General features: G+C 40.2%; 1 protein-coding gene across 1 annotated transcript in view; it reads left to right on the top strand.

Annotated features, from left to right (window-relative positions):
• ell2 (elongation factor for RNA polymerase II 2) overlaps positions 1 to 25240 on the top strand; it is a 128352-nt gene that overhangs the window by 97121 nt on the left and 5991 nt on the right. Inside the window, exons 9-11 of the mRNA XM_078214765.1 lie at positions 12010 to 12076; positions 22850 to 23021; positions 24193 to 24237. Of these exons, the coding sequence (XP_078070891.1) occupies positions 12010 to 12076; positions 22850 to 23021; positions 24193 to 24237 (284 nt within the window). The remainder of the gene's footprint in view (positions 1 to 12009; positions 12077 to 22849; positions 23022 to 24192; positions 24238 to 25240) is intronic.

Below are 25240 nucleotides of genomic sequence, written 5' to 3' on the forward strand. Positions count from 1 at the left end.
GGATAGAGCCTGGGTGGGATTGTTGTCGGTGCAGACTCGGTGGGCCGAATGGCCTCTTTCTGCACTGTAGGGTTTCTATGGTTTCTATTTACCTTCCTATACTGATTATTGTGTCTACATGCTAGCTTTTAGTCACGCGCGGACGAGGACATCCAGGTCCCTTTGCCACCAACACTTCCCAACCCCCCTCTATTTAAGAAATATTCTGTCTTTCTGTTTTTACTACAAAAGTGGATAACTTTACACTTGCTCACATTATATTCCAAATGCTATGTTCTTGCCCATTCACTGCTTGTCAAAGTCCACCTGAAGTCTCCTTGCATCCTCCTCACAGCTTGCATTCCCATCTAGTTTTGTCATCAGCAAATTTGGAAAGAGAACAATTTGTCTCCACATCCCCTAAATCATGTATACAGATTGTGAACATTTGTAACTCTAGCACTGATTCTTGTGGTGCCCCACGCCTAACAGCTTGCTATCCTGAGAATGACCCGTTTATTCCTACTATTTTCTGTTTGTTAACCAATTCTCAATCCATACCAGCATATTACACCCAATCCTATGTGCTCTAATTTTGTTTAATAATCTGTGTGGGACCTTTTCAAAATCCTTCTGAAAATTCAAATACCATATCTACTGGTTCTCCTTTACTCTATACTCCAAGTAACATCCTCAAAAAACTCCCAGCAAGTTTGGCAACAGGGTGGCACAGTGGTTAGCACTGCTGCCTCACAGCACCGGGAACGGGTTCAATTCCTGGTTTGGGTCACTGTGCAAACTCTGCACATTCTCCCCGTGTCTGCGTGAGTTTCCTCTGGGTGCTCCGGTTTCCTCCCACAATCTGAAAGACATGCTGGTTAGGTGCATTGGTCATGCTAAATTCTCCCGCAGTGTACCCGAACAGGCACCAGAGTATGGTGACTAGGGGATTTTGACAGTAATTTCACTGCAGTGTTAATGTAAGCCTACTTGTGACACTAAATAAACTTTAAACCTGATTTCCCTTTCAAAAATCCATGTTGACTCTGCCCAGTTTTTCCATTACTTTTTCAGTGTTCAGTTATCACATACTATGTAATAGATTCTAACATTTACTCTACTATTGATGTCAATTAACAGGTCTGTAGTTCTCCCTCACTTAAGTAGTGGGGTTATATTTGCTACCTTCCAGTCTGCAGAAATCTTTCCAGAATCTATAGAATTTTGAAAGACAACCGCCAATATGTGCACTATAGCTGTTGCCACTTCCTTAAGCACTCTAAGATGTATTTCATCTGGTCCAGGGGATTTAACAGCCTTCAATCCAATTAACTTTTCAAATATCAATAATTTCTTTGTGCCTCAGTTTTACAAGTCTCTTGGTTGTCTATCCACTATAATTCTCCTGCCTCCAACTGTAATGGACCCACATTTGGCCTGGATAATATTTTCCTTTCCACATCCCTAAAGAAGCTTTTACAGTACCCTTTGCTCTTTGTATGTTTCTTATGAGCTTACCAGTTAATTACCGGCCAGCTCCTCCTGCTACACTGAAGTTAGAAAAAAATGAGCACCTCCCCCCCCCCCCCCCCCCGCCCCGCCCCCCCCAACCTTCTCCAAACCCCCACTTGGCAAACTCGTATCTGTTCACTCTGCTTGCAAGCTGCACACCATTTTGGGAGCAATGGGAACTGTTTATCTTAATTAAATTTGTCATTATTTATACACCTATGTCAAATCTCCCCTCTATCCTGAGCTTCAAGGAGAACAAACTTAGCTTCTCCAACATAACTTTGGCTCGCTGAAACCATTCTGCTAAATCTTCCTTGTATCCACTCAAGAACTCTCTCATTCTCCCTAAAGTGGAGACCAAAACTGGATACAAAATTCCCGCCGTGGCTTAACCAGAGCTTTATAAAGGTTCAGCTTAACTTCCTTGTTTTGTATTCTATTTTTGAAACCCAAGATGCCACATGCTTTGCTAACGAGTCTCTGAATGTGTCCTGTCGCCCTCCCAAGATCTATGCACATGAACCCTCCCGGTCCCTCTGTCCCTGCACAATGTTTAGAACTGTGCCAACAAGTTTGTACTACCTCTCCCTATCCCTTCTGCACATTTGCATCACCTCGGTTCTCTGCATTAACTTCCCTCTCACTTGTTTGCCCATTTGGCTACCCTATCTATATGCTGTTGCAATCAAATTAATATTATCTTTTTTAGATGCCACACCTAAAGTATTCTAGCCTTGCCCTGCACCTCTCTGCTAGAATCACACACTCGCTCCCTAATAGAACCAGCCCTGCATCTCACTACCCACTTAAAATTTACATGCCTGCAGAAGATTTTTGGGTCCCTTTTATATTAACTACTACTCTGCTCCCATTCTCTTGGCCAGTCTTATTCTTCTCTTCATTTCTTTGTTGGAAGGTACTTGGCCTGTATCTGAAACTCCTCCTCTTGGCGATCATCCATTGTTCTGTTACCATTTCTGTCTGTCAATTTTTGGTTCAATTTTACCCTGGCTAAATCCCCTTCCATCCCATTGAAGTTGGCCCTTTTCCAATTTAGAGATATTGGCTTAAGCACAATAAAAGGACACCACCAATGTTTTATATATGACTAAGTAGCTGCAGCACATGTAAATGTGCAAAGTTCTTGGTGTGAAAAATGTGGAAGATCTGAATTAGCCAGAATAGTTCCAGGACATATGGTGAAATGCAGACTAAGACCTGGTATTCATAAGCAACAAAATCTCAAGTGAGTTCAGACTTCCTTATATTCTTCACTTCCCATGTTCTTTGTGTAATTTTAAAAAAAGACTGTGTGTTAGAGCCAAAGAGTGATGTGTGTCAGTTGCATTTGTTTTCATACAACTAATGCATGCACATATGATTTATTTTAGTGTAAACAGGTTTGAATGCATTTGGCTCTTGCCAGACTTAAGCAGAGCTTGGTAATCTTTTTAAAATGTTTATGATTGCTAATGAAATTATGTTCCTAATGTTATTATTTCAACATTTATAATCTGACGTGAGCATTTTGGAAAATTAGCTACTTATTATAGTGGAGGCACAAATTTGCAGGAAGTACTTTTCATTCCTTCCTCCTCGTGTGTATTAAAAATCTTGTGGCCTGCACATTTTGTACAGTGCAGGAAACAATCCTTGTGGTCAGTGGTGAAGCGGAGGCATTTGCTGCTGACTGCGTGAAGTAGTACAATCCTACCTTGGTCATAGGCAGTAGCAGAACTTACTTTCATGGGTGCAGCATGGGTCCAAAACTGAAGTAAATGCAGAGACAATTGCCGAATACCCAACAAGCGAAGCCATGTGCCTTTAGGCATCACATACTGACCCCATACATGCCCCTTGAGATCTCTGTTCAGCTTGAATACAGGTATACATTTCTTGACAATTTGGAAATTATAATTTGTAGCTGTGGAGAAGATTTAAATTCAGCTCACCACCAGTGGATGTGGGAAGAGGAGATTGAAGAGTGGTAGTGCTTTAATATTTTTGTTGATTTAAAGGGATTCACACTTTAAGCTCTGTACTTATTAGGTGCAGCAGTAAAAAACAAATCAACATTAATGTTATTTTACCTCTAGGCAATCAGCCCCAGTTACCAAATGACAGATCACGACAAAACCCTCATGTGAAACCCATTCCAGTGCACCGCAATTTCTGGATTTCAGCATAAGTGAAATTTCCAGAAGTTATGGTGGTGTTGCAGCCCTAAATAGTGGTGAACTTCTTAGTATTTGCCACATTTGGGACTACAAGTTCTGGATTATGTTAAAATTTACAATGGAAAGCCCATAAACAAATTGTTATAAAGCAAAACTCTAGCTAAAGTGTAGATATTCCATAGTTTCTCACTGGCCAATAGTTTTGTTTTAAAAAATCAAATGTGATCCAACTTAATCACTCGATGTATTTTGAGGGGGGAATGTATCTGCTGGCTTTCTCTAATTGCAATTATCAATGTATAAATTTAGTCAATGTAAAATTACTTACATTTTCTCATAACTTCGCTCATTTAACCATTGATTTGTCTTCCATTTTTGTTGATGGTTCCTTCAAAGGTTTTTACTGAGAATGTAAAGCTTACAAAATTATTCAATATATGAACTTGTACATTTCTTTTGACATTTAGAAACAACAAAAAATGTTTATCAAGAATGTATTTTCCTTTTGAGCTGTTCCCTCTATTTCAATTGAAAAGCAAGCTTAAACTCAACCATTTTTGAGGCATAAGGATATTTTTGAAAGTTGAAAACCATACATTTAATTGCTCAGCAGTTTTAGTTCATTTTTGGTTCAGAAATTTGATGTATACTTACAAAAAACTCTACAAGTTGGCAAACCGACTAATAATGCAGTAAAGGATAACTTTTGTTATGCACTTGGAGCAAACAATTGAAGCATATTAGAAAATTGTAGATCCTGAGCCATGATCAAAATGAATGGCGGAGCAGATTCAAAAGGCTGAATGGCCTACTTGTGCTTCTATTTTCTACGTTTCTATGATTTTACATCCATTAATCTGGCCTGGCCCAGGAATGTTGGAAATACAAAATTTACCCTGAATACTTTAAAATAAGAACTGGTTAATGGAGAAATTGTGTGGGGGAAATACGAAGGCACAAAAGTATACCAGATGGATCTAATCAGGAAATGATGAGCAGGAACAAACTAGAGAGGATTCATGATAGCCTGAAGGGGTTCTGAGTCCCATTATCCTTGGTGCCCCTCCCAAACTTTCAGGCTACTAGATTATTATCTATTCTTTGAACCATCCCAGAACTCCACAATTCAGATTTCTCTCCAAACTCATGTCTGACTCCCTCCCTGCATCTTGCAGCCACAATGGTCACAAATCCATGAATTGCATTTCCAGTACTTTTTAATCCCAAGATCTTAATCAGATGCTGTCAGCTTCTCTCTCTCTCATGCTACGAGTCCTTAAAATAAAGACAGTACTGAGATGGGAGTCTCAGTCTGCCAAACCTCTGGCCCTCTTTCAGTGCCATTCTAAATGTTGATGCCCCGGGACTAAAAGTCAACAAATGGCTTGCATCCTAAGCTTTAAAATAGTTGAGATAGTGGATGCATGGGCTTTGATCTTCCAAAATTCCCTAGATTTCAGAAAGGGCCCCAGTGGATTGGAAGATAAGAAAACATAATACAGCTTTCAGGAGAGTAGAGAGGCTGAAAATAGCAATAATAGGTCAAGTTAGCCTGACACCAGTAACAGGGAAAAGACTTAGTGTCTTAGTGTCAAGGTAGCAGGGCATTTGGGAAAATTATTATAATTAAACAGTCAAAACTGTTTCATGAAAGGGAAATATGTTAAATCTTGGGTTTTTGACTGTGTAAATAGCAAGGTTGATGAGGGGAACCAGTGAATGTAATATATTTGAATTTTCAGAAGACTTTTGATAAGTTTAGAAACATAGAAAAACTACAGCACAAAACAGGCCCTTCGGCCCCACAAGTTGTGCCGAACATATTCCTACCTATAACCCTCCATCCTATTAAGTCCCATGTACTCATCCAGGAGTCTCATAGAAACATAGAAAAACTTGTGTTTGCTGCACAAGGTTCGGACTTGAGTAAAAGCAAAATATTGCAGATGCTGGAAATCTGAAGTTAAAACAGAAAATGCTGGGAAAAAATCAGCAGGCCTGGCAGCACCTGTGGGGTGAGGAACACAGCCTGTGCAATAGGATTTGAAATGTTAACTGCTTCTCTCCAGAGATGCATTTCCTGTTTCTATTTTAGAATTTGAGATTGGTTACACTCTGAAAATAGGAATGAATGGGTAATTTTCATGCTGGCAGACATTAACTAGTGAAATGCTGCAAGGATCAGTACTTGGGCCTCAGCTCGCTAGAATCCATATGAATAATTTAGATGTGGGGGATCAGGTGTAATGTACTCATGTTTGCTGACCATATAAAGTTAGGTGGAAAAGTAACCTGAGGAGGATGCAAAGACTGCGAAGAATGCAAATCACTTTAGTTTGGCAAGTAAGTGACCAATGGAGGTGAAGTGTGAAATTATCCAGTTTGGTAGAAAGAATGGAAAAGCAGAGTATTTTAAAAGTTGAGAGACTAGTTGGTATTCGGAGGAATTTGTGTATCGTTGCTTGCATTTTAACTTTTAAACTTCTGTTTCACTAGGAAGACCCATGTTATGATATACCTTTTATTGTATGGCAGTTGTAGTGGAAGAGTAAGAAAATCTTGCTAATATTACATAGGGTTTTGAGATACCACACCTTCAGTATTGTATGCAATTCTGATCTCATCAAAGAAAGGAGACAGACTCCTTCAAGCCGAAATTAAACCAATGACCTAAGGATGTCGACTTTGCTATCCTGTACAATCTTTGACACTACCACCTGAGCCATTTGAGGCAATGAAAAAATGCAAAGAGAAGAAAACTCTAGCCAATAACTCATCCAAAATCTGTGGTATGTTGTCCTATTTGCAGCAGGACCTTCCAGATGCAAATTGTCCAATGAGGCAAGGTCAAGTGGAATGGACCATCATTTCTCTAAACTCCAGAAAATAAAAGATCTGTTCTTAAGAGGGCTTCGCAGTGTAGATGCTGAACGAGTCTAGAATTTGGGATCAGTCATTTAGAACAAAACAAAGAACAGTACAGCACAGGAACAAGCCCTTCGGCCCTCCAAGCCTGTGCTGACCACGTTGTCCTACCTAGACCAAACGCTTATATCCCTCTATTCCCTGTTTGTTCATATGCCTATCGAGATAAGTCTTAAATGTGGCTAGCGTATCTGCCTCAACCACCTCACTTGGCAATGCATTCCACGCCTCCACCACCCTCTGTTTAAAAAAAAAATCTCCCTCCACACATCTCCACTGAACCTTTCCCCCTCTTATCTTGAACTTGTGCCCCCTTGTAATTGTCATTTCTGCTCTGGAAAAAAGTTTCTAACTGTTTTCCTTATCTATATCTCTCATAATTTTATAAACTTCTAACAGGTCGCCCCTTAACCTCTGTATTTACAGGGAAAACAGTCCCAGTTTATTCAATCTCTCTTCGTAGCTAATACCCTCCATTCCAGGCAGACAGGTCCAGCTGTTAGGTTAGACCAAGATGAAGAGAAATGTCTTCACTAAAGAATTGTTGTGGATCTTTGGGATTCTCTACCCCAGTGTGAATGCTCAGCCTTTAAGTATATTAAAGGCTGAGATTGATAGACTCTTGGGCACAAAAGATTCAGAGGATACTGGGATAGGGCAGAAAAATGAAGTTCTGCCATAGTTTTATTAAATGGTATAGCAGCCTCAAGCCTCCTATCTCTTATGTGCCTGTGTAAAGCTACTTGACATTCCCATGAGTGAGAATGCCTATTGGCTTCAAGCATCAGGGGATCCAGGGTTAGGAGACCATCTGATGAGTCCCTCAATGCTGCATACTTCAGACTCCAGTAGGAGGTGCTGGAGCCTAATCTGTTGCCTTGGAGCCGCCCAGAAGCCACCCACTCAAAACTGCTCTGTTATTCCCAACCATGTCTCCAGATACCACCTTGACATAGCTGGACAAAAACACCCAAAGAAACATCCAGGGTGAAATAAGATAACACTATCAGCATCACAGAGAAGACATCAGTCCCACACCTTTTTGAGGTTGCAGAACAACAGAAGGTCCTATGGGGCTTGAAGTGTGGCAAGGCAGCAGGATATGACAATATTGAGCCAGAATCTATGAAACACCTGGGACCCCGAGCTCTTTCCTAACTGATTCGGTTCTATGTGATGGTCATAAATACTGACTCGATTCCAAAGAAATGGAGAACAGCAAATGTCACCGGACCAAAACCTGGAAAATACCCCATACTAGCTACTGTCCAATCTTCCTCCTATCAGTCCCATACAAAAACATTGAACAGCTCATCCTTCAGCGCACAACGCCAAACTTAGATGTCCTTCGCGTTGGCCAAGCTAATTTCCGCAAGGAGTGCAGCACTGGGGACTAGGTACTGGCCCTCATTGCTTAAATTGAAAAATTATTTCAGAAAAACTTGAAGACAGGTGCTGTGTTCCTCAACCTCACAGCCACCTTCGACACTGGCCTCCTCCTGAAACTGTCATGTTCCTCTGTGCGCGCCCCCCCCCACCCCCCCCCCCCCCCCCCGCCATTGAAAGCATCCAAACACTTGAACAGTCAAAGGTTCAGATTTTACTTTGCGCTGATGCATGCACACGCATGCAGGCACATGTGCGCGCGCACAGAGTTGACACCCAGCTGAATGCTACCATGCATATCAATACTTGAACACTATGCTCATGATCACCCCCTTGGCTTCCTGTCCTGGCAAACATCACTCCCTCACACATCTGTCGACTTGCAACAACCCACAAAATGATGGAAAATGTTTGTAATGACCCCCACCTGCCGCTTCATTCTGACCTATTAAGCCCACTCAAAATATGACTCCCATCAAGAAGGCTGAACAAGAAAAACCCTCCCACACAAGACTTCAGCTCAAACTCCACCTGGACAAATGAATAGGAATCACAGGACATGACAAACAAGTACTTGTCTCAAACCCAACCTAACAGCTGTCTGGTTTCAACCTTCTAAGGAAAGAGTGGTCCACCCTTAACGGGTTCAGGACCAGCCACGGCCCCTGCTTGGCCAACTGCCACAGATGGGGCATTAACGCCGGTCCCCTCTGTGTCTGTGGATGCACCACATCCACAGACTCAACAAAGACCTATCCACAGTCAATGCAGTAGGACTGGAAGAAACTGCTTTGCTTTGGGACTTTGTATTCACTAAATAAATAAATACCTAGCAGGAGACTAAGCGTTGACTAATTGACAGCAAAGTAAACCCAAAAATACACAGGAAAATCAGTCCCAACAATTAATTCATTGGCACGCGTTTTGGAAAAACCAACGTCAGCCACTATTTGCAATCCGTGTTTCAGGAATCCCACTAAAACCAGAAGATGACTCATCTTATGAGACCTCTAATAACCTGGTACTCTTAAGAAATTCTGATGCCTGGAATCCAAAATGTGATAGGAAAGTTGTTTAAATCTGGAGGGGTGATGGAATCAATGTTAAGTAAACAGCTAAGGAGGTCATGGGGAGACTGAAGTATCAACATTAACTGAAGAAAATTACAGCTAACTTAAAACTGTACAAACAAATGGAGTTGAAAAGATGGAGAGCCAGAGCAGCGTAAATGTGAAAGCTGCCCCCCACCGCGTGTCTTTGTATGATACTGTGGAAGAGGATAAAGATGGGAAAGGTCCAAGCATCAGTCCTTGTGAGAATCCAGAGCTAATGGTGTAAAGATAAGAGACATCATTGGAGCAGTGAAGGTTGAATGGGGACTTAATGGATGTGTATAAGATTGAAGGGTATAGATAGGGTGGATAGAAAGACACCTTTTCCATTAGTAGAGGGGTCAATAGGGGGCATAGATTTAAGATAGAAAAGGAAGGCTAAGAGGGGAATTAAGGAGAAACCTTTTAACCGAGGATGGTGGGAATATGGAACTCTCTGCCCAATGTTGATTGAGTCAGAAGCTGTCATAACATTTAACAAATATTTAGATGTTCACCTGTGCTGCCATAACCTGATCTTGGAACTAGAAAATGGGATTAGAGTAGTCAGATCTTTGACCAGCTTGGACACTGGACCAAATGACCTCCTTTTGTGCTGTAAGCATCTATGAATTGGAGGCACAGTGGTTAGCACTGCTGCCTCACAGTGCCAGGGACCCAGGTTCAATTCCAGCCATGAGTAACTGTGTGGAGTTTGCACGTTCTGTCTGTGTGGATTTCCTCCAGGTGTTCCAGTTTCCTCCCACAGTCCAAAGATGTGCAGGTTAGGTGCATTGGCCATACTAAATTGCCCTTTAGTGTCAGGGGGATTAGCGATATAAATATGTGGGGTTACAGGAATAGGGCCTGGGTGGGATTGTTGTCGGTGCAGACTCGATGGGCCAAATGACCGCCTTCTACACTATAAGGATTCTATGAATTATTGCTGAAGATCTGTGGCTACTGTTGGACAGTCAAGAGTGAAACTTAAGGAAGGACAGTTACTCGACAATGAAGTATTGGAGGAGGATTTGAGCAGGAATTCACTTGCATTTGAGGCAGTTGAGAGAGTTCATGAAGTTGATTCCTGAGACGAAGGGGTTTGTCTTCCGATGAAAAATCGAACATGTTGGGCATTAGAGTTTGAGGTGGTTTTATTGAAATTTAAGATTCTGGGAGGACTTGATAGAGTAAATACTGACAAGATGTTTCCCTTAATGGGGGTCTATATCTAGGAGGCATAGTTTAAAAATAAGAGGTCTCCTATTTAAGAATGAGATGAGGAAGAATTTCTTCTCTGAAGATTATTCATCTTTGCAATGCACCACCCTAGAAGTTGTGGAGCTGAATTAGACAGATTTTTGTTCTGCAAGGAAGTCTAGGACTAGGGTAAGAAAGTCACAGCCGCATCAGCCATGATCTTATTGAATGGTGGAGCATGCTTGAAGGGCCAAATTGTTGCCTGCTCCTACTTCCTATGTTCTTGTGCTTGATGTGGTCCAGTCAAATATGGTGATGGCTGGTTAAACCAGTTGTGCTTCTTTGCATTCTTTAAATATGAGGGAACAAGGATGGGAAACTATCAGAATGGGAGCAAATAAATGTTTTGTTAGAACAAAATTATCAGAGGTGTTGAACATATGTAAAGATAAATGGTCTACCTCTGAATCTTTTACCATAACTCGATCTTAAACTGTTGTGTTCAAAATATTTGAAAATTTAAATTACTGAATTATTAATTCTTTAACCATTAAATAATTAAACCAAAATCTGCTAATTGTTTCAGCAACATCTTCTAAAATGTGTTAAGATCTTTACAAAAGATGAGACTTATTTTATTCATTCATGGGATGTGGGCATTGCTGGCCAGGCTAACATTTATTGCCCATCTCTAATTGCCCTTGAGAAGGTGGTGGTGAGCTGCTGCCTTAATCCACTGCAACTAAACAATGCTCTCAACCAGTAGGAATACTAATAACAGGACCCCACATTTCCTAACCTTTCTGAATCTCTGGGATAAATGAAAAGTGAGTTGCTTTGACCCTTAAATCCACATTGTCAACTAACCATATTAGTTCTCCCGCAAACATTGTTTAATTAAAACGTGCAAAGATTTCTTAATGTCAATGAGTGTTACAAACTCTTAAAAATACAATGAATTGTAATCCCTGACTGTCTATGCTGTATTATTTGAAATAAAAGCTAAAGAGGAAAATTTGGGAAAAATAATACAGGGCATAAATAGTTTATTGTTAATGGCCCAGTGATCAAAATGCTAGCATTAAACATATTCGACTCTGACATGTCAAATTTTGAATCCAGTAATAAAGTTTTAGGCATGCTTCCAAAAAGGCACAATTTGCAGAATGGTTTGCTGCCCTAAGTTGCTACAACTAACATTGAAGACTATTCAGATTGTATATCTATAGAAGAAGAATTTAGTGTCAGTGAGACTCAAGTACTCTAAACTAGTTTTAGTTAATAACCATGCTGTGTTCTCATTCTTGATTCCCACAAAACATAGGGTGGGAAAGGTCCTAAAATTGCATTCTTTAACATTATAGCCACATCTGCTACTTCCAATAAATTAATTCCTGAATGGTTCCTTGTCTGCAGGATTTGGAAACAGTAGGAGACTGACCCTGGGTGGAGGTCTTAGTGCTTTGACCTCTATTGTGTGGGTAATTCAGTTATTGCCGTTACAGACTCTAGGTCTGTTATTGGTAGTGACTGAGCTGACCATATGGCTGCTGCTGTTTGTAATCTGTAGAGTTGAAAACTAGCGCACTATTTGTATTGAAAAATGTAATACAGAAGCAAAAGCATTAAAATCTTCCCACAAGTTTTAGCTGCAGTGTGGCAAAGGTCAAAAGTTTGCTGTTATTTCTGTACCTTCTGCTTGGCGAAACAGATATACAGAAACATCTATTCTTTTGCAGGAATGAATAGGAAGTGCACTGGTTCCAGCAATCCTATGTTACCAGCCAAAAAGCCTGATTACTTGATGTAAGTAAATGTACTTATTTTGTGCATTTCTGTCTTTTGCACTTTTTTTACTCAGCAAATGAATTCCCTAAACTGACAATAGTTATTTCGTTCAAGTTGCGATTTCTTACTTTGAAAAATTGTGCATTAAAAGCTATTTTTAATAGACTATTGTTAGGACTGCAATTTTATTTTTGATAGTTTTGCGTGAGCTGTTTCCCAAATCTTGATTGTTTTCCTTCATTTGTCAGAAGGATGGATCATGTTTGATTTGGTTGATTTTTGTTTTAAAGACTAAACTACAGGGAAGAGGACACTTTAAATGTAGTTTACCTGGACTTTCAGTAAGTTTGAGGAATTGCTATTTGAGAAATTGGATAAACATAAACGTATTTTCATGGACAAATTGAACCAGACGTGCACTAGAGCCATTGAGTCATAATGGCACAGAAGGCCATTTGGCCTATTGTATCCATGCCAGAAATAATGGTCCATAACTTCCTGGTTCCCCAACATCACATTTGGGGGAGGGGGCCCAATGATGTGTTGGGGAATCCCTCTTGGAGGTTCTCACGTAAAGCTTTATCCAGCAAGCATCCAAAAGCACTAATTTCCCCTGGAGAATAATGCTGGACTGGAAACCATCCAACAAAACGATTTAAATTGCTAACTTCAGATTGTTCTGCCAGTTTCACCCTGATAGTTACTATGAAAGAGCTAGAAGGGGGGAAAAAAAACACTTCTAACTCCAGAGCGACTTTTTTTTAAAAGCACACACACTACCCTCCCTGCAGTGGATTCCCTAAATCACTCCTAGTCCAGCCTGACACCCACTCCCCCCACCAGCCCCCATTCCAAACCGACCTGACCCCCTACTTTGATTTGATATATTATTGTCACATGTATTAACATACAGTGAAAAATATTGTTTCTTGCACACAAACATACAAAGCATACCGTTCATAGAGAAGAAAACGAGTGCAGAATGTAGTGTTGCAGTTATAGCTAAGGTGCAGAGAAAGATCAACTTAATGCAGGGTAGGTCCATTCAAAAGTCTAATAGCAGCAGGGAAGAAGCTGTTCTGGTGTTGGTTGGTACATAACTTCACACTTTTGTATCTTTTTCCTGACTGAAGAAGGTGGAAGAGAGAATGTCCAGGGTGCGAGGGGTCCTTAATTGTGCTGACTGCTTTGCCGAGGCAGCGGGAAGCGTAGACAGAGTCAATGGATGGGAGGCTGATTTGTATGATGGACTGGGCTACATTCATGACCTTTTGTAGTTTTTTGCAGTTTTGGGCAGAGCAGGAGCCATACCAAGCTGTGATACAACCAGAAAGAATGCATTCTATGGTGCATCTGTAAAAGTTGGTGAGAGTCATAGCTGACATGCCAAATTTCCCTAGTTTTCTGAAAAAATAGAGGCGTTGGTGGGCTTCCTTAACTATAGTGCCCTAGGCCCAACCTGCAACTAAATATTGGGAATATAAATTAATCGAGCCAAGAGACTGATTTGAAGACGAGCACTAGTCATTGAGTCATAATGGTACCTTTCCCTTGGCCACTGCACAAACTCCATCCCCTGGCCACCATTTCCATCCTTGGCAACTGTCTGATGCTGAACCAAAAAGTTTGCAACCTTGGTGTTTGACTCCGAAGTGAGTTTCCAATCACGATCTGCTCTGTCACCTAGTCCAAATTTGGGTTATATAATTTTGCCCCATAATATGTTCTAATGAAAAGAAGCGCAATTCTAAACTTTTTTCACAGCATTCCAGTAAATCTGCATTGTGTCCTAACTGAAGCTCCCATATCCTCCTTATCATGTGTGGCCTAGTACTGCTCAAAGTACTTGTTAAGGTTTTATATAGCCTCGCATTACTACTTGGCTTTTACAGTCTACACATTGTGTGATAAAACATAGAATTCCATTAGTGTTTTATGACTTTATCTAGCTGAGATGGTAGTGCCTTTAATATCCTGTGACGCCTTTACCCCAGCTGCAGTTCCAGAATGTCAAACTTAGTCTCGTTGAGTGTAGTTACTGCTGTTAATTTTTAACCAAAGTACATCATATCTCTCTTACTGACATTGAATTCCATCTGCTACTTTTTAGCCTATTCCCTGCCTTATCAGTATTCCTACTCCTGAACCTCCAAAGAATTTTGTACTTTGTTTTGGTATCATCTCCAAATTTGATTCTAATGCCTCTAGATCTATAAACAAATAATTATTCCACACAGTGAACAACAGTCATCCAGAACTGAACCCTCTGAAACACCACTTGCCCTACTTTCAATAATTCTGGGAAAACTGGCCTTAATTTTCATTCTGTTTTCACCTTTCTAACACTTTTTATCCAGTTTGCTGTATAATCCCAAATTCCATGTCCCTAAATTTTCCCAACATTTTCCAATGTGGTGCGTTGTTAGAGACTTCCCTGTAGCTATTCACTATATCCATTGCATTTTCACAATTCTTTTCCTCAAATTCTGATGCTTTTCAAATATGACTGTCCCTTTTAAAATTCTATGTTAGCTGCTTCAAATTATTTGCTATTTTCTCCCAATTACATGATAAATGCATCCTTGGTTGAAGACTAAAGATTTTCCTGCAGCAATTGTTAAATTTACTGGCCTGTATATGTTGAGATCATCATTTCTTTTTTTTAAATAAAGTTTTGGAAAGTAGTTTAAGCTTTAAAATGTTAGAATAAAATTGGCGTAAGTACATGATAAGTAGTCAGAACAAACTTCAAGGGAATCATTAACTTTGCAACCAATAATGATAGTTGTAACATTTGTTTAGTAATGCAGGTGGGTAGGCAATGACAGCTTACAAGTAGTAAATGACGTACAGTGGATTCCCTTATGTATGTCTTTGTAGATCATAAAAACAGGGTTACAAATAAGTTATTTAATGTGACATTTTTCAAGATGGAATGTTATTATGTTTTAAATATAAATCAGATGCAACTCCTACAACAGCTACATAGACTCAAAATAATTAAACCCCAGGATCAAATGACATTTATTTCAGAATATGAAGAGGGGGAAGAAATTCTAACAGTACTAATGATCACCAAGGGAACACTTTAAACTGGAGGTTGGCAAGTAGATTTAAAACAGGCTAACGTGTCATCCATTTTGAATATCAGTACCAAGGCATCCACATGCCTATTAGTCTTCCTTCCTTTGCATATAAAATAATGTAATCTGATATTAGAAGTAAATTTGAAGATTGACAGCAATCATTGTGAATTCAAAGGGGGAAATCATACTGAGGTTATTAAATTAAGCTCAGATGTAGGAATTCAAAATAAACATTGTCTAGAACAAGAAGCTGGTTGAAGGTTAGATAAAATTGATAATTGTTATGGGAGCAAGAATTAGAAACTCAGTGTAATTTAGTCAAATTTGCGGATTATCCCAAACTATTTGACAGTGGAAGAGGGAGCTCAAATTGTAAAATGATTCAGGCAAAATACATAATTGAATAGAACAATGTCAGATGAAGTTTATAAGGAAAAATGTAAAATACTGTCCCCACCTCTTAGCAGTATTCCTACTTATCCCAGACAGCTACCTATATCGACCAGATGGCACTGATTGTTTTCCGGCACCATGGATCAACTGCAAAGCCACCTCTTAACTGCATGAAGTGGATCAGCTATTTTTGCTCTCTACTCAGTTGCTGCAGTTTTAATTTCTCTTCCTCTACCTATTGTTAAAAATAATAATTAAATAAATAATGTACGTTAATAAACAGGAAATGCTGTTTTTCAAGGAGTCTACTAATATTGTGTTTTCGAAGTATATGAAAACACTTTGGGAAAGCAGATGGTTTCCAGTGTTTTTTGAAGTATTTTGTTGGGCAGGAACCTATGAGCCCCCCTTGCAAACCATCCGAAAATTGCTGTTTGGTTCTGCAAGGGTTACACCAATAGTTACCCAGAAAAGTGTTGGAAAGATTAAAACTCCTAACTTCTGGATAACCATTATAAACACCCAGATGCCACCCACTGGACTTCTGAGGACTGAACCTACCCCACCCTGCAACTCTGACCCTCCAAACCTTGATCTCACCACCCCAACTTTTGACCGTCCACCCTGACTTCTGACCCTCCCTGCTCCACTCCTCCACTCTTCCTTTGTTTGTACCATCTACAAGATGTACTGTAGCAATTTATCAAAGGGCAGCAATCACATGGGAATGCCACTGGCTGCAAGTTCTCCTCCAAACTACACACCATTCTGACTTGAACTATAATGCAGTTTCTTCACACTCACTGGGGCAAAACCGGGAACTTCCTTCCAAACAGCAGTCTACTTAGATGGACTAGCGGGGCATGAAGGCAACTCACCTCCGCTTTGTCAAAGCCGATTAGAGATGGATGACAAATATGGCCTAACCAACAACATTCATGTCCTAGAAATGAATATTATCAACAAACTTTGATATTTTAATCTGTATTCTAATATCCAAATAAGTTCTAATTATTTAAAAAAACAAACTGAAGTCTGAGCACTGAACCTTGGGGGGCACCACAGTTAAACATCCTCCAGGCAGGCAGCAATTCTGTTAACCAGCCTTTTACATAGCCCTTTGTCCAACAGCTTAAAGTCCACATCCACATTACAATCCTTTCATCAAATTCAAAAAATGTAATTCAATTAGTCAAGTACTATCTATTTTGTACAGTTCTGTGTTGACGTCCTTAATTAACTCAAACTGCTCCTGTTGATTTTTTTTTAAAAAGCCTTATCCACCACAGTTGGTAAATAACTGGCCTGTTAATAACTAGGATAATCCTTCAACCCTTTCTTGAGTAAGGGTCCCACATCTGCCAATCACTTACTAATCCCCTCACACCTTTCCCATATCTAGGGAAGATTGGAAGATTATGGCAAGCCCTTAAATAAGAACATAAGAAATAGGAGCAGGGCATCTGCTCTGCCATTCAATAAAATCATGATCAAATTGTGGCCTTGACTCCATTTTCTTGCCTGCTTCCTACTCCCCTTGCCTCCTATGTGGATCAAAATCATTCTAACGCATTTGAATAATAATTACCATCTGTTTATTTTGTGGCTGGAAACATAAGCATTTGAAGGGCTGACTCTTTGATTTACAACTGTGATTTTCACCCTAACGTTTTGCACTGAATAATCCATGCAGTTGAAGGCAAAACAGGCAAAGTTTTTGAATTAATGTTCCCTGTCTTTTAAATGGTATGATGGGATGATCAGCATGGGCTCTTTCAGAGCCCAGTCAGGCACACAACTTCTAAATTTCTGCATGAATGAGCTTGCTGAAAGTTGCAGTGGCTCTGGAGCAGCAAACCTCTCAGCCACTATTGGAATTGCATAATTCAGGCCCACCACTCTATTGTTCTTGGACATCTGATTTTGACTGCAGAGTTGCTCCTCCATCTCTCCTCTTTCTCACTGTTTAGAGGAATTCCACCAGTAGCATAATCGTATCCTTTTTGATTATTGTTTCTAATCAAATGGCTTCTTGCCCTTTTTCCCCCTCTAGAACATCCTCTTTTTCCTAATTAATACTGTCACCTTGCCTGCCTTTTTTGCCTTCCCTAACTTTTCTGAACATTTTCTATCCTCAAATGAGTCCAGTCTTCACTACTTTTCAGACACATTTCAATTATTGTTACTATATTATATTATTTTATGGCTGTTTATTCTTGCAGCTTGCCAACCTTTTCAGCACAGTCCCATAACCCTTTGGAATTGACAATCCAGGAAACTCTATCTCACTGATGCTCTGCAGTCACCCCAGCTGGCCCTCAAGCTCCAAAACCTTAAACTTGAGTTCAAACAGCTGCATCTCAGGAGATCCTTCCGCCTTTCTCCCAAGAGAAGTGCATTGTCCTGAAGTTTCTGCATTGTGCAGGAATTGCAAACAGCAGGTCCTGGCTGTCTAACCTGGAAAAATCTACGAATTACCTTGTATAAACTATTAATTTTAATAAATGCTTCGAGATGACCTCCTGCTAATACTCCTAATACTAATGCACTTACTGTTACACTTAACCTGATTGGCATTTTATTGATTAGATTAACCAGCTAATCTGTAAATTTAATATAGTACTTCTCACTTCTAATTTAAAGCACTACCTCGAGATTAGAGAATAAAACACTTAAAATACACAACCGTACCTCCACCCTGTGACATTCCTCCATGCGATTTTAGAAAATACATTGATCACTCAATTGCACACTCTCACTCTCTCTCTCTCTCTAGCGCCCCCCCCCCCTCCACCCACTGCTGTGGTGTTCTGGGGTTCACAGATGCTTGCTGCCTCCAAATTCTTCCAAATTCTAGAGGCAGCCCCAGGCATTGTTCAGGCAAGTCCCAACACGTGCACACCACATTCCAGACATGTTTTGCACCGGCTTGTTTTCCTGCTGACATTGAGAAGAATTGGGCATGGGTGGAAGATTTGTGTCAGGCCCTTCGTCTACATTCCAGTAGAGGGATGCAGATTTGTTTTAGGCTGGTTTCCAGCGGGTTTCCAATCTGCCATGGTGGGCACCTGTGGAAGATACTGGGGGAAATTCACACTGGTATGAAACTGATTTTTGCACTTGTACCAAATTTTACTCCCTGGCCGCCATGAAACCTGCTGGTGATGAATTCTACCCACCATCCTGACTTGGACCTATATTGCCATTCCTTCATTGTTGCTGGGTCAAAATCCTGGAAGTGCACCCTAACAGCACTGTGGGTGTACCTATGACACATGTACTGCAGCGGTTCAAGAAGGCAGCACATCAACGTCTGAGGGCAATTAGGGATGGGTAATAAATGCTGGCCTAATAAAAGGCATAAGCATCGGGGTGTTGCTTAGCAACTGGACTTTAAGGGAAAAGAGCTTTTTAAGTTTTAGTTTTAGCTGGATATATTGCTTTTGAAGACAGGACACTGGGGAGTGAACCTCTCCCAACTCTGCCAGGAGACCCTGGACAGGGCAAGGGGTTTGCAAAGATGCAAGCTTCCTAAGGGATAGGTACAGTCCGGAAAACCAGAGAATTGGAACAGAAGCAATGTCCAAGATGACTAAAGTTAGGAGAGCAGCGACCAAGGTATTGTCAGAAAAAGCCAAAGAAGAGTAAACAAAGGATTCTGAGTTAGAGACAATTGCAGTAACTAGATTTAAAGTGGAACAGCAGACTTCCGAGGTAAATGAAACATTTGATGCCATTTTAATGAGTCCGGGAATCCAGAGTTAAAGCAATTGTGAGCAGTTTGTACAGCAGTCAAGACAAATAATCCACTTTGGTAGCAATAATAGGAAGACATTATTTGAATGGGTGTAAATTGAGAGAGGTGGATACTCTGCGAGACCTTGGTGTCCTTGTGTATCAGTTGCTGAAAGTAAGCACGCAGCTACAGCAGGCAGTAAATAAGGCAAATGTTATTGTTGACCTTCATAGAGGACTTGAGTACAGGAATGAAGATGTTTTACTGCATTTGTACAGGGCACTGGTGAGGCCACACCTGGAATATTGTGTGCAGTTTAGGTGTCCTTGCTATAGAGGACTTTACCTGTGAAGGTTTACCAGGCTAATTCCTGGGATGGCAGAACCTTTGAGGAGAGTCCAAGTTGATTAGGATTATATTCATTGTGAAATTTAGAAGAATGAGAGAGGATCTCATAACTTATAAAATTCTAACAGGATTAGACAGGGTAGATTCAGAAAGAATGTTCTTGACAGTGGGGGAGTGCAGAACTAGGGGTTATAATTTGAGGATAAGGGGTAAACCTTTTAGGACTGAGGTGAGGATAAATGTCTTCACCCAGAGGGTGGTGAATCTGAGAAATTCACTACCACAGAAAGTAGCTGAGGCCAAAACACACTGATTTCAAGAAAAAATTAGATATAGCTCTTGGGGATCAAAGGATATGGGGGGAAGGGGGAATCAGGATATTGAATTTGATCAAAATGAATGATGGAACAGGCTTGCAGGACCAAATGGCCGCCTACTATTTTCTAGGTTTCTATGTAAAGGAGTTGGTGTAAACTCCTGGATTGAATTCGCTGTTAAAAATGGAGCAGAAGCTTTGTTTAAAAGAGGCATTTGTAAAACCTGGTCTGGATTTTGGAATGCAAACTGCTTATAGAAAGCATTATTATGAGAGATGATTTTAAAGTGTGTTTCTTGGGAGTGGAGTTTGGAAACTCTAGTGCGAATCATCTGGGGAGAAAATTATAGTCACTAATGTGGGTTCAGAGCAGTGTGTATTTGACCACAGCCCTATCTGTGCCCAGATGGAATTTTTTAACAGGCCCCTTACAGCTTAAGATGTACTTTGTAATTAGTGTTAGTCTTAAAATCTGTGTATTTGTTAAGCTAAAAGGGGAGTAAAGGAGTATTGCGCAATAAGCCAAATTTTCATATTTAATTTTTTTTCTTGTTAAAACTAATTAGTCCTGTGACTCTGTTCCACATTTTAAACAAAAAATGGTTCCATTCTGGGATCTGGCTGTCCACTGGGATTGTAACACAATCTAGCTCTTAATATGTAATGTTGTAATGAGAAATGTAAAATAAATATACTGTTAGTAAAGTAGCATCTACATAATATCCTTGTAGAAACCAGTAACTTTTAAAAAGAGATTTGAATTATCAGTGACTGACTTGCAAGATCACGCAAGATGTCACAGAAGCCAGAGGATGGTTGTACAGAGTTGTTTTTCAAACTGGAGGCCTGTGACCAGGGGTGTGCCTCGGGGATCAGTGCTGGGCCCACTGTTATTTGTCATTTATATTAATGATTTGGATGAGAATATGGTTAGTAAGTTTGCAGATGACACCAAGATTGGTGGCACAGTGGACAGTGAAGAAAGTTATCTCCAATTGCAACGGGATCTTGATCAATTGGGCCAGTGGGCTGACGAATGGCAGATAGAATTTAATTTTGACAAATGCAAGGTGATGCATTTTGGTAGATTGAACCAGGGCAGGACTTACTCAGTTAACGGTACGGCGCTGGGGAGAGTTGCAGGACAAAGAGATCTAGGGGTACATGTTCATAGCTCCTTGAAAGTGGAGTCACAGGTGGACAGAGTGGTGAAGAAGGCATTCGACATGCTTGGTTTCATTGGTCAGAACATTGAATACAGGAGTTGGGACGTCTTGTTGAAGTTTACAAGACATTGGTAAGGCCACACTTGGAATACTGTGTGCAATTCTGGTCACCCTATTATAGAAAGAATATTACTAAACGAGAAAGAGTACAGAAAAGATTTACTAGGATGCTACCGGGACTTGATGGATTGAGTTATAAGGAGAGGCTGAATAGACTGGGACTTTTTTCTCTGGAGCGTAGGAGGCTGAGGGGTGATTTTATAGAGGTCTATAAAATAATGAGGGGCATAGACAAGGTAGATGGTCAACATCTTTACCCAAAGGTAGGGGAGTCTAAAACTAGAGGGCATAGGTTTACGGTGAGAGGGGAGAGATACAAAAGTGTCCAGAGGGGCAATTTTTTTCAGAGGGTGGTGAGTGTCTGGAACAAGCTGCCAGAGGTGGTAGTAGAGGCAGGTACAATTTTATCTTTTAAAAAGCATTTAGGTAGTTACATGGGTATGATGGGTATAGAGGGATATGGGCCAAATGCGGGCAATTGGGTTTTTTTTTAAAAAAAGGGCGGCATGGACAAGTTGGGCCGAAGGGCCTGTTTCCATGCTGTAAACCTCCATGATTCTAAAGCATTTACTATAACGAACTAAAATCGACATCAAATAAATATTAATGTACAGCTAATACCCTAACCTATAGAAAATTTAACCCCCCTCCCCTTTTAACTGCCTGTCACACCTATATGTTACACTGCACTCATGGCAGAACTGCAGTCTTTACAGGATGGGCAATAAATGCTGGCCAGCAAGTGATGCCCATGTCCTACAAACGAATTTAAAAGAACTAGTCTAAAGTTACTCCCAGCTTCCAACAGGCTTACTTCGACCCATTTCATGGGGAGTCATAATGTCCAGTAACAAGCAAAAGTAATTTCCCTCAGTCTTCTGAGAATCCCTGAACTGATTTCCTGCAGCCAGGGCCTCTCCAGCAGCTCCTTCTCCTGGCCAAGCCAGGGCAGATCTTTCCAGTGTCCTTAAATCTCCAAAGGTCCCAGCTCTTCTACTAGGTGGCTAATAAAGAACAGCCTTTTTTGTTCCTGCTATTCACAGCAGCTGTTCCTTCCCCATTTCTATCTGGGACACGCTCTCACTCGCACATAGATGCCCCTCCGTTACTCCATTTTACCTTAAATTAAAGAGAGAGTTTAAACAAAACCCCTCTCTCATAACAATACCTGCTCGGAGAACAAAATACTGCTATCAACAATGTGTATATAAAATCTGAGTATGGGATCTCTTACTACTTCCTCCATGTTCACACTTCTTGTCATGTCATTGATGAGTGAATGGTATAAATATTGCTCACATGATCTGGTAACAAAGCAGCTTCCCCATTTAAGTCATTGTCTGCTTTCATCGCCTCAACAGTGCAACTTAAATCAGGAATTTTAAGTCTAACAAATTAACTGCAGTCAAGAACTGTGTTATTCAAATGCACCTTGCCTGTGTTCTTCTTTTGGATAGCAATGATGTCCTTAAAGTCGAATCATGTAGTGTGAAAATTGATCATTTCTCTCCAGTCTTTTATTCTCCTTTATATTTTGTTTATAATTACTGAAAAGCGAACGTTTTGGAATGTAGCTGTGAAAATGAAAGCACACTTATGATTTTAGTATTACCCCTTGTTCAACAGCAAATACGCAGCCATTATGTCACATGAGCAGAGGCAAAACTACAAAGATGACTTTAATGCAGAGTATGGTGAATACCGAAACCTACACGCCAGGTTAGAGCGGGTAACCAAACGATTTTTGCAACTGGATGCAGAACGGAAGCGTCTTTCTCCTGACACTGAAGAGTATAAGGTATTGACCCACTCTAACTTGCAGTTGTTTAAAACTTTTAGCTGTTCAACGTGTAATAAAAAATCTAAATTGAGAGCCTTTTCATATTGTTTGAGTTTAGCTTCATAAGTAAAGCCACTGAGGCCGTGCTCCAGGCTTCCACTTAGGTCTTAATGCTGGGACTGTGGCCTGACTGAATTTATTCTATTTGTAATTAATTCTTGTAAGGTTCAATATTTTACCTGTATATTCCACTAAGCAACATGAGTGGGGCGAGGGAGGCAGGAGTATACACAAGTATTTGCATACTCGTGCTCCTCCCACTGATGAGATGGACTCCTTTTTTTTGTGGGGTATAGTATATTTAATGTGAGCATGATTCTATAGACTCGCTCACAATTACAGGTGTGTATATTGCAGAATGCACCTACTATTTAACTCTTCCTATGAAGAGATAAAACTTTTAAGTTTCTTTTTATTTCCTTTCCTGTTCTGTTGGTCATCTTGCACGATTTAGTAACCCTAACTGAGGACCCAAACTAGTGATTGTTCTTGAATATCTGTATAAAAGTTCATGAAGAGCCTGGTGCATGTCGCCACAAGGCTTTGTTCTTTCTAGGCAAGCTCATTTGGAATTTTCTGATCAGATTGAAAAGCCCTCCATCTCAAAGTATATTGAACATCCTACTATCTACATCAATTAATTTAAATGCTTGTTACATTTTACATTAAAAAGTGCTGAAATCTGTAACTTCAGTGAGGAAAGTTTAATGTAAATTTTCATCTTTTAGCTTCAGACTACCTGCTCCCTCTACTAGATTTTTATCAACCCTATTAAGTAAATTTAAAGCAATCCCTGTTTTAACAGTACTCCCACCTGAATTTCAAGATTGTATATTCTCTTTTAATGTTTTATGACTGCACTATTCATCTGTTTTTTCTTAAATTCGGAGTCCCACTAAAAATAATGTGTTACAGGTCAGGTACTTAAAGTTTTCCATAGTTAAAATGTTAATTTTTATGTGCCTCTTTCTAGTAACTTATGTGCATTGATTTACAAGGCACTGTGCTTTTAACAAAAAAAACTGTCCGTTGCTTGAACTTCCTATCTGAGGCATTAAAACTTGAAACAAAAAAATGTGTAATGTAATCCTGACATTTTGGCTCATAATAGATCTCCACTTGTTTGCAGATTATCGATGAGGAAGTTTTGCAAGAGTACTGGAAAATTACAAAGGTTAGTGATGAGTTTCAGAATGGCCCAGTCCCTTCATTGTCCCTTCCATTTTATATTAGATTGGAATTTAAAAAGTAATGCCACATCTTGTTCAACTTTTCTCAAATGTTTCATATGAACCAGTTTGTACTTGAGTCACTTTCCTCCTTGGTAACAGTCTCGCCGCTAAATCAAAGTTGTGGGTTAAAGCCCCACTCCAGAGTTTGGACACTGAATATAAGATGACACTCCTGTGCAATGCATTGGAAGTTCTAACTTATCAAGATGCCCATCACACCCACTCCTTGAAGTACTTTTCTTCTGCTTTCCTGTACATTCACATCAGAACTGTTTACATGAGGGGGAGAGAAAAGTGTGCGTGGGAAGAAATTTCAAATGGCAGATTGCTGCACATATACAAATATTTGGATTTGTAGTTTCTTAAATAGCGATGCTATGCTATAGAAAACTATATCCTGCAATATAAATGGTACTTTGAAAGCAAAGAGTGTTTCCCAAATGTAAATATGCCAGATGCCTCCTGGTGATTTTAATTGTAGTTTTGTGCAAATTTTCATTGCTGTGAGCTCAACTGCAAGATAACACAGTAAGGCTTGAAGTACCAAAAATCCTAAATTGTATTTTGTTTCTTCATATCATTCAGCTTGATTTTCACCAAGTTGGGATGACTTAGGAGCCTTTTTTTTTTAAATGGTGAGCCGGTCCCGATTTCTGGGATTCCTGACCATATTTCTGTGGGTTCTGATTTTCAGGAGTGCCTTTTTAAGGGTGTGAGCTGCTTTGTATTGAGAGGCTGCACTCCCAAATTGGCTAGCTCCTCTGCAGTTTAGGCAATTTTCATGGAGTAGGGCCAGCTTTTCAAAGAATCATGATTTATGGCAACTCTGGTGGCATGATCTATAATCAAAGGTCCTCCTCCCCCCCCCCCCCCACGCATAATCCCTTCTTCCCATAACCCCCATGGTTCCTCATGTCCCCATGGCAAGCTATGCTTCTCAAACAA

Source organism: Mustelus asterias, chromosome 6 (genome assembly GCF_964213995.1).
Source record: "Mustelus asterias chromosome 6, sMusAst1.hap1.1, whole genome shotgun sequence".
Taxonomy (NCBI): Eukaryota; Metazoa; Chordata; class Chondrichthyes; order Carcharhiniformes; family Triakidae; genus Mustelus; species Mustelus asterias.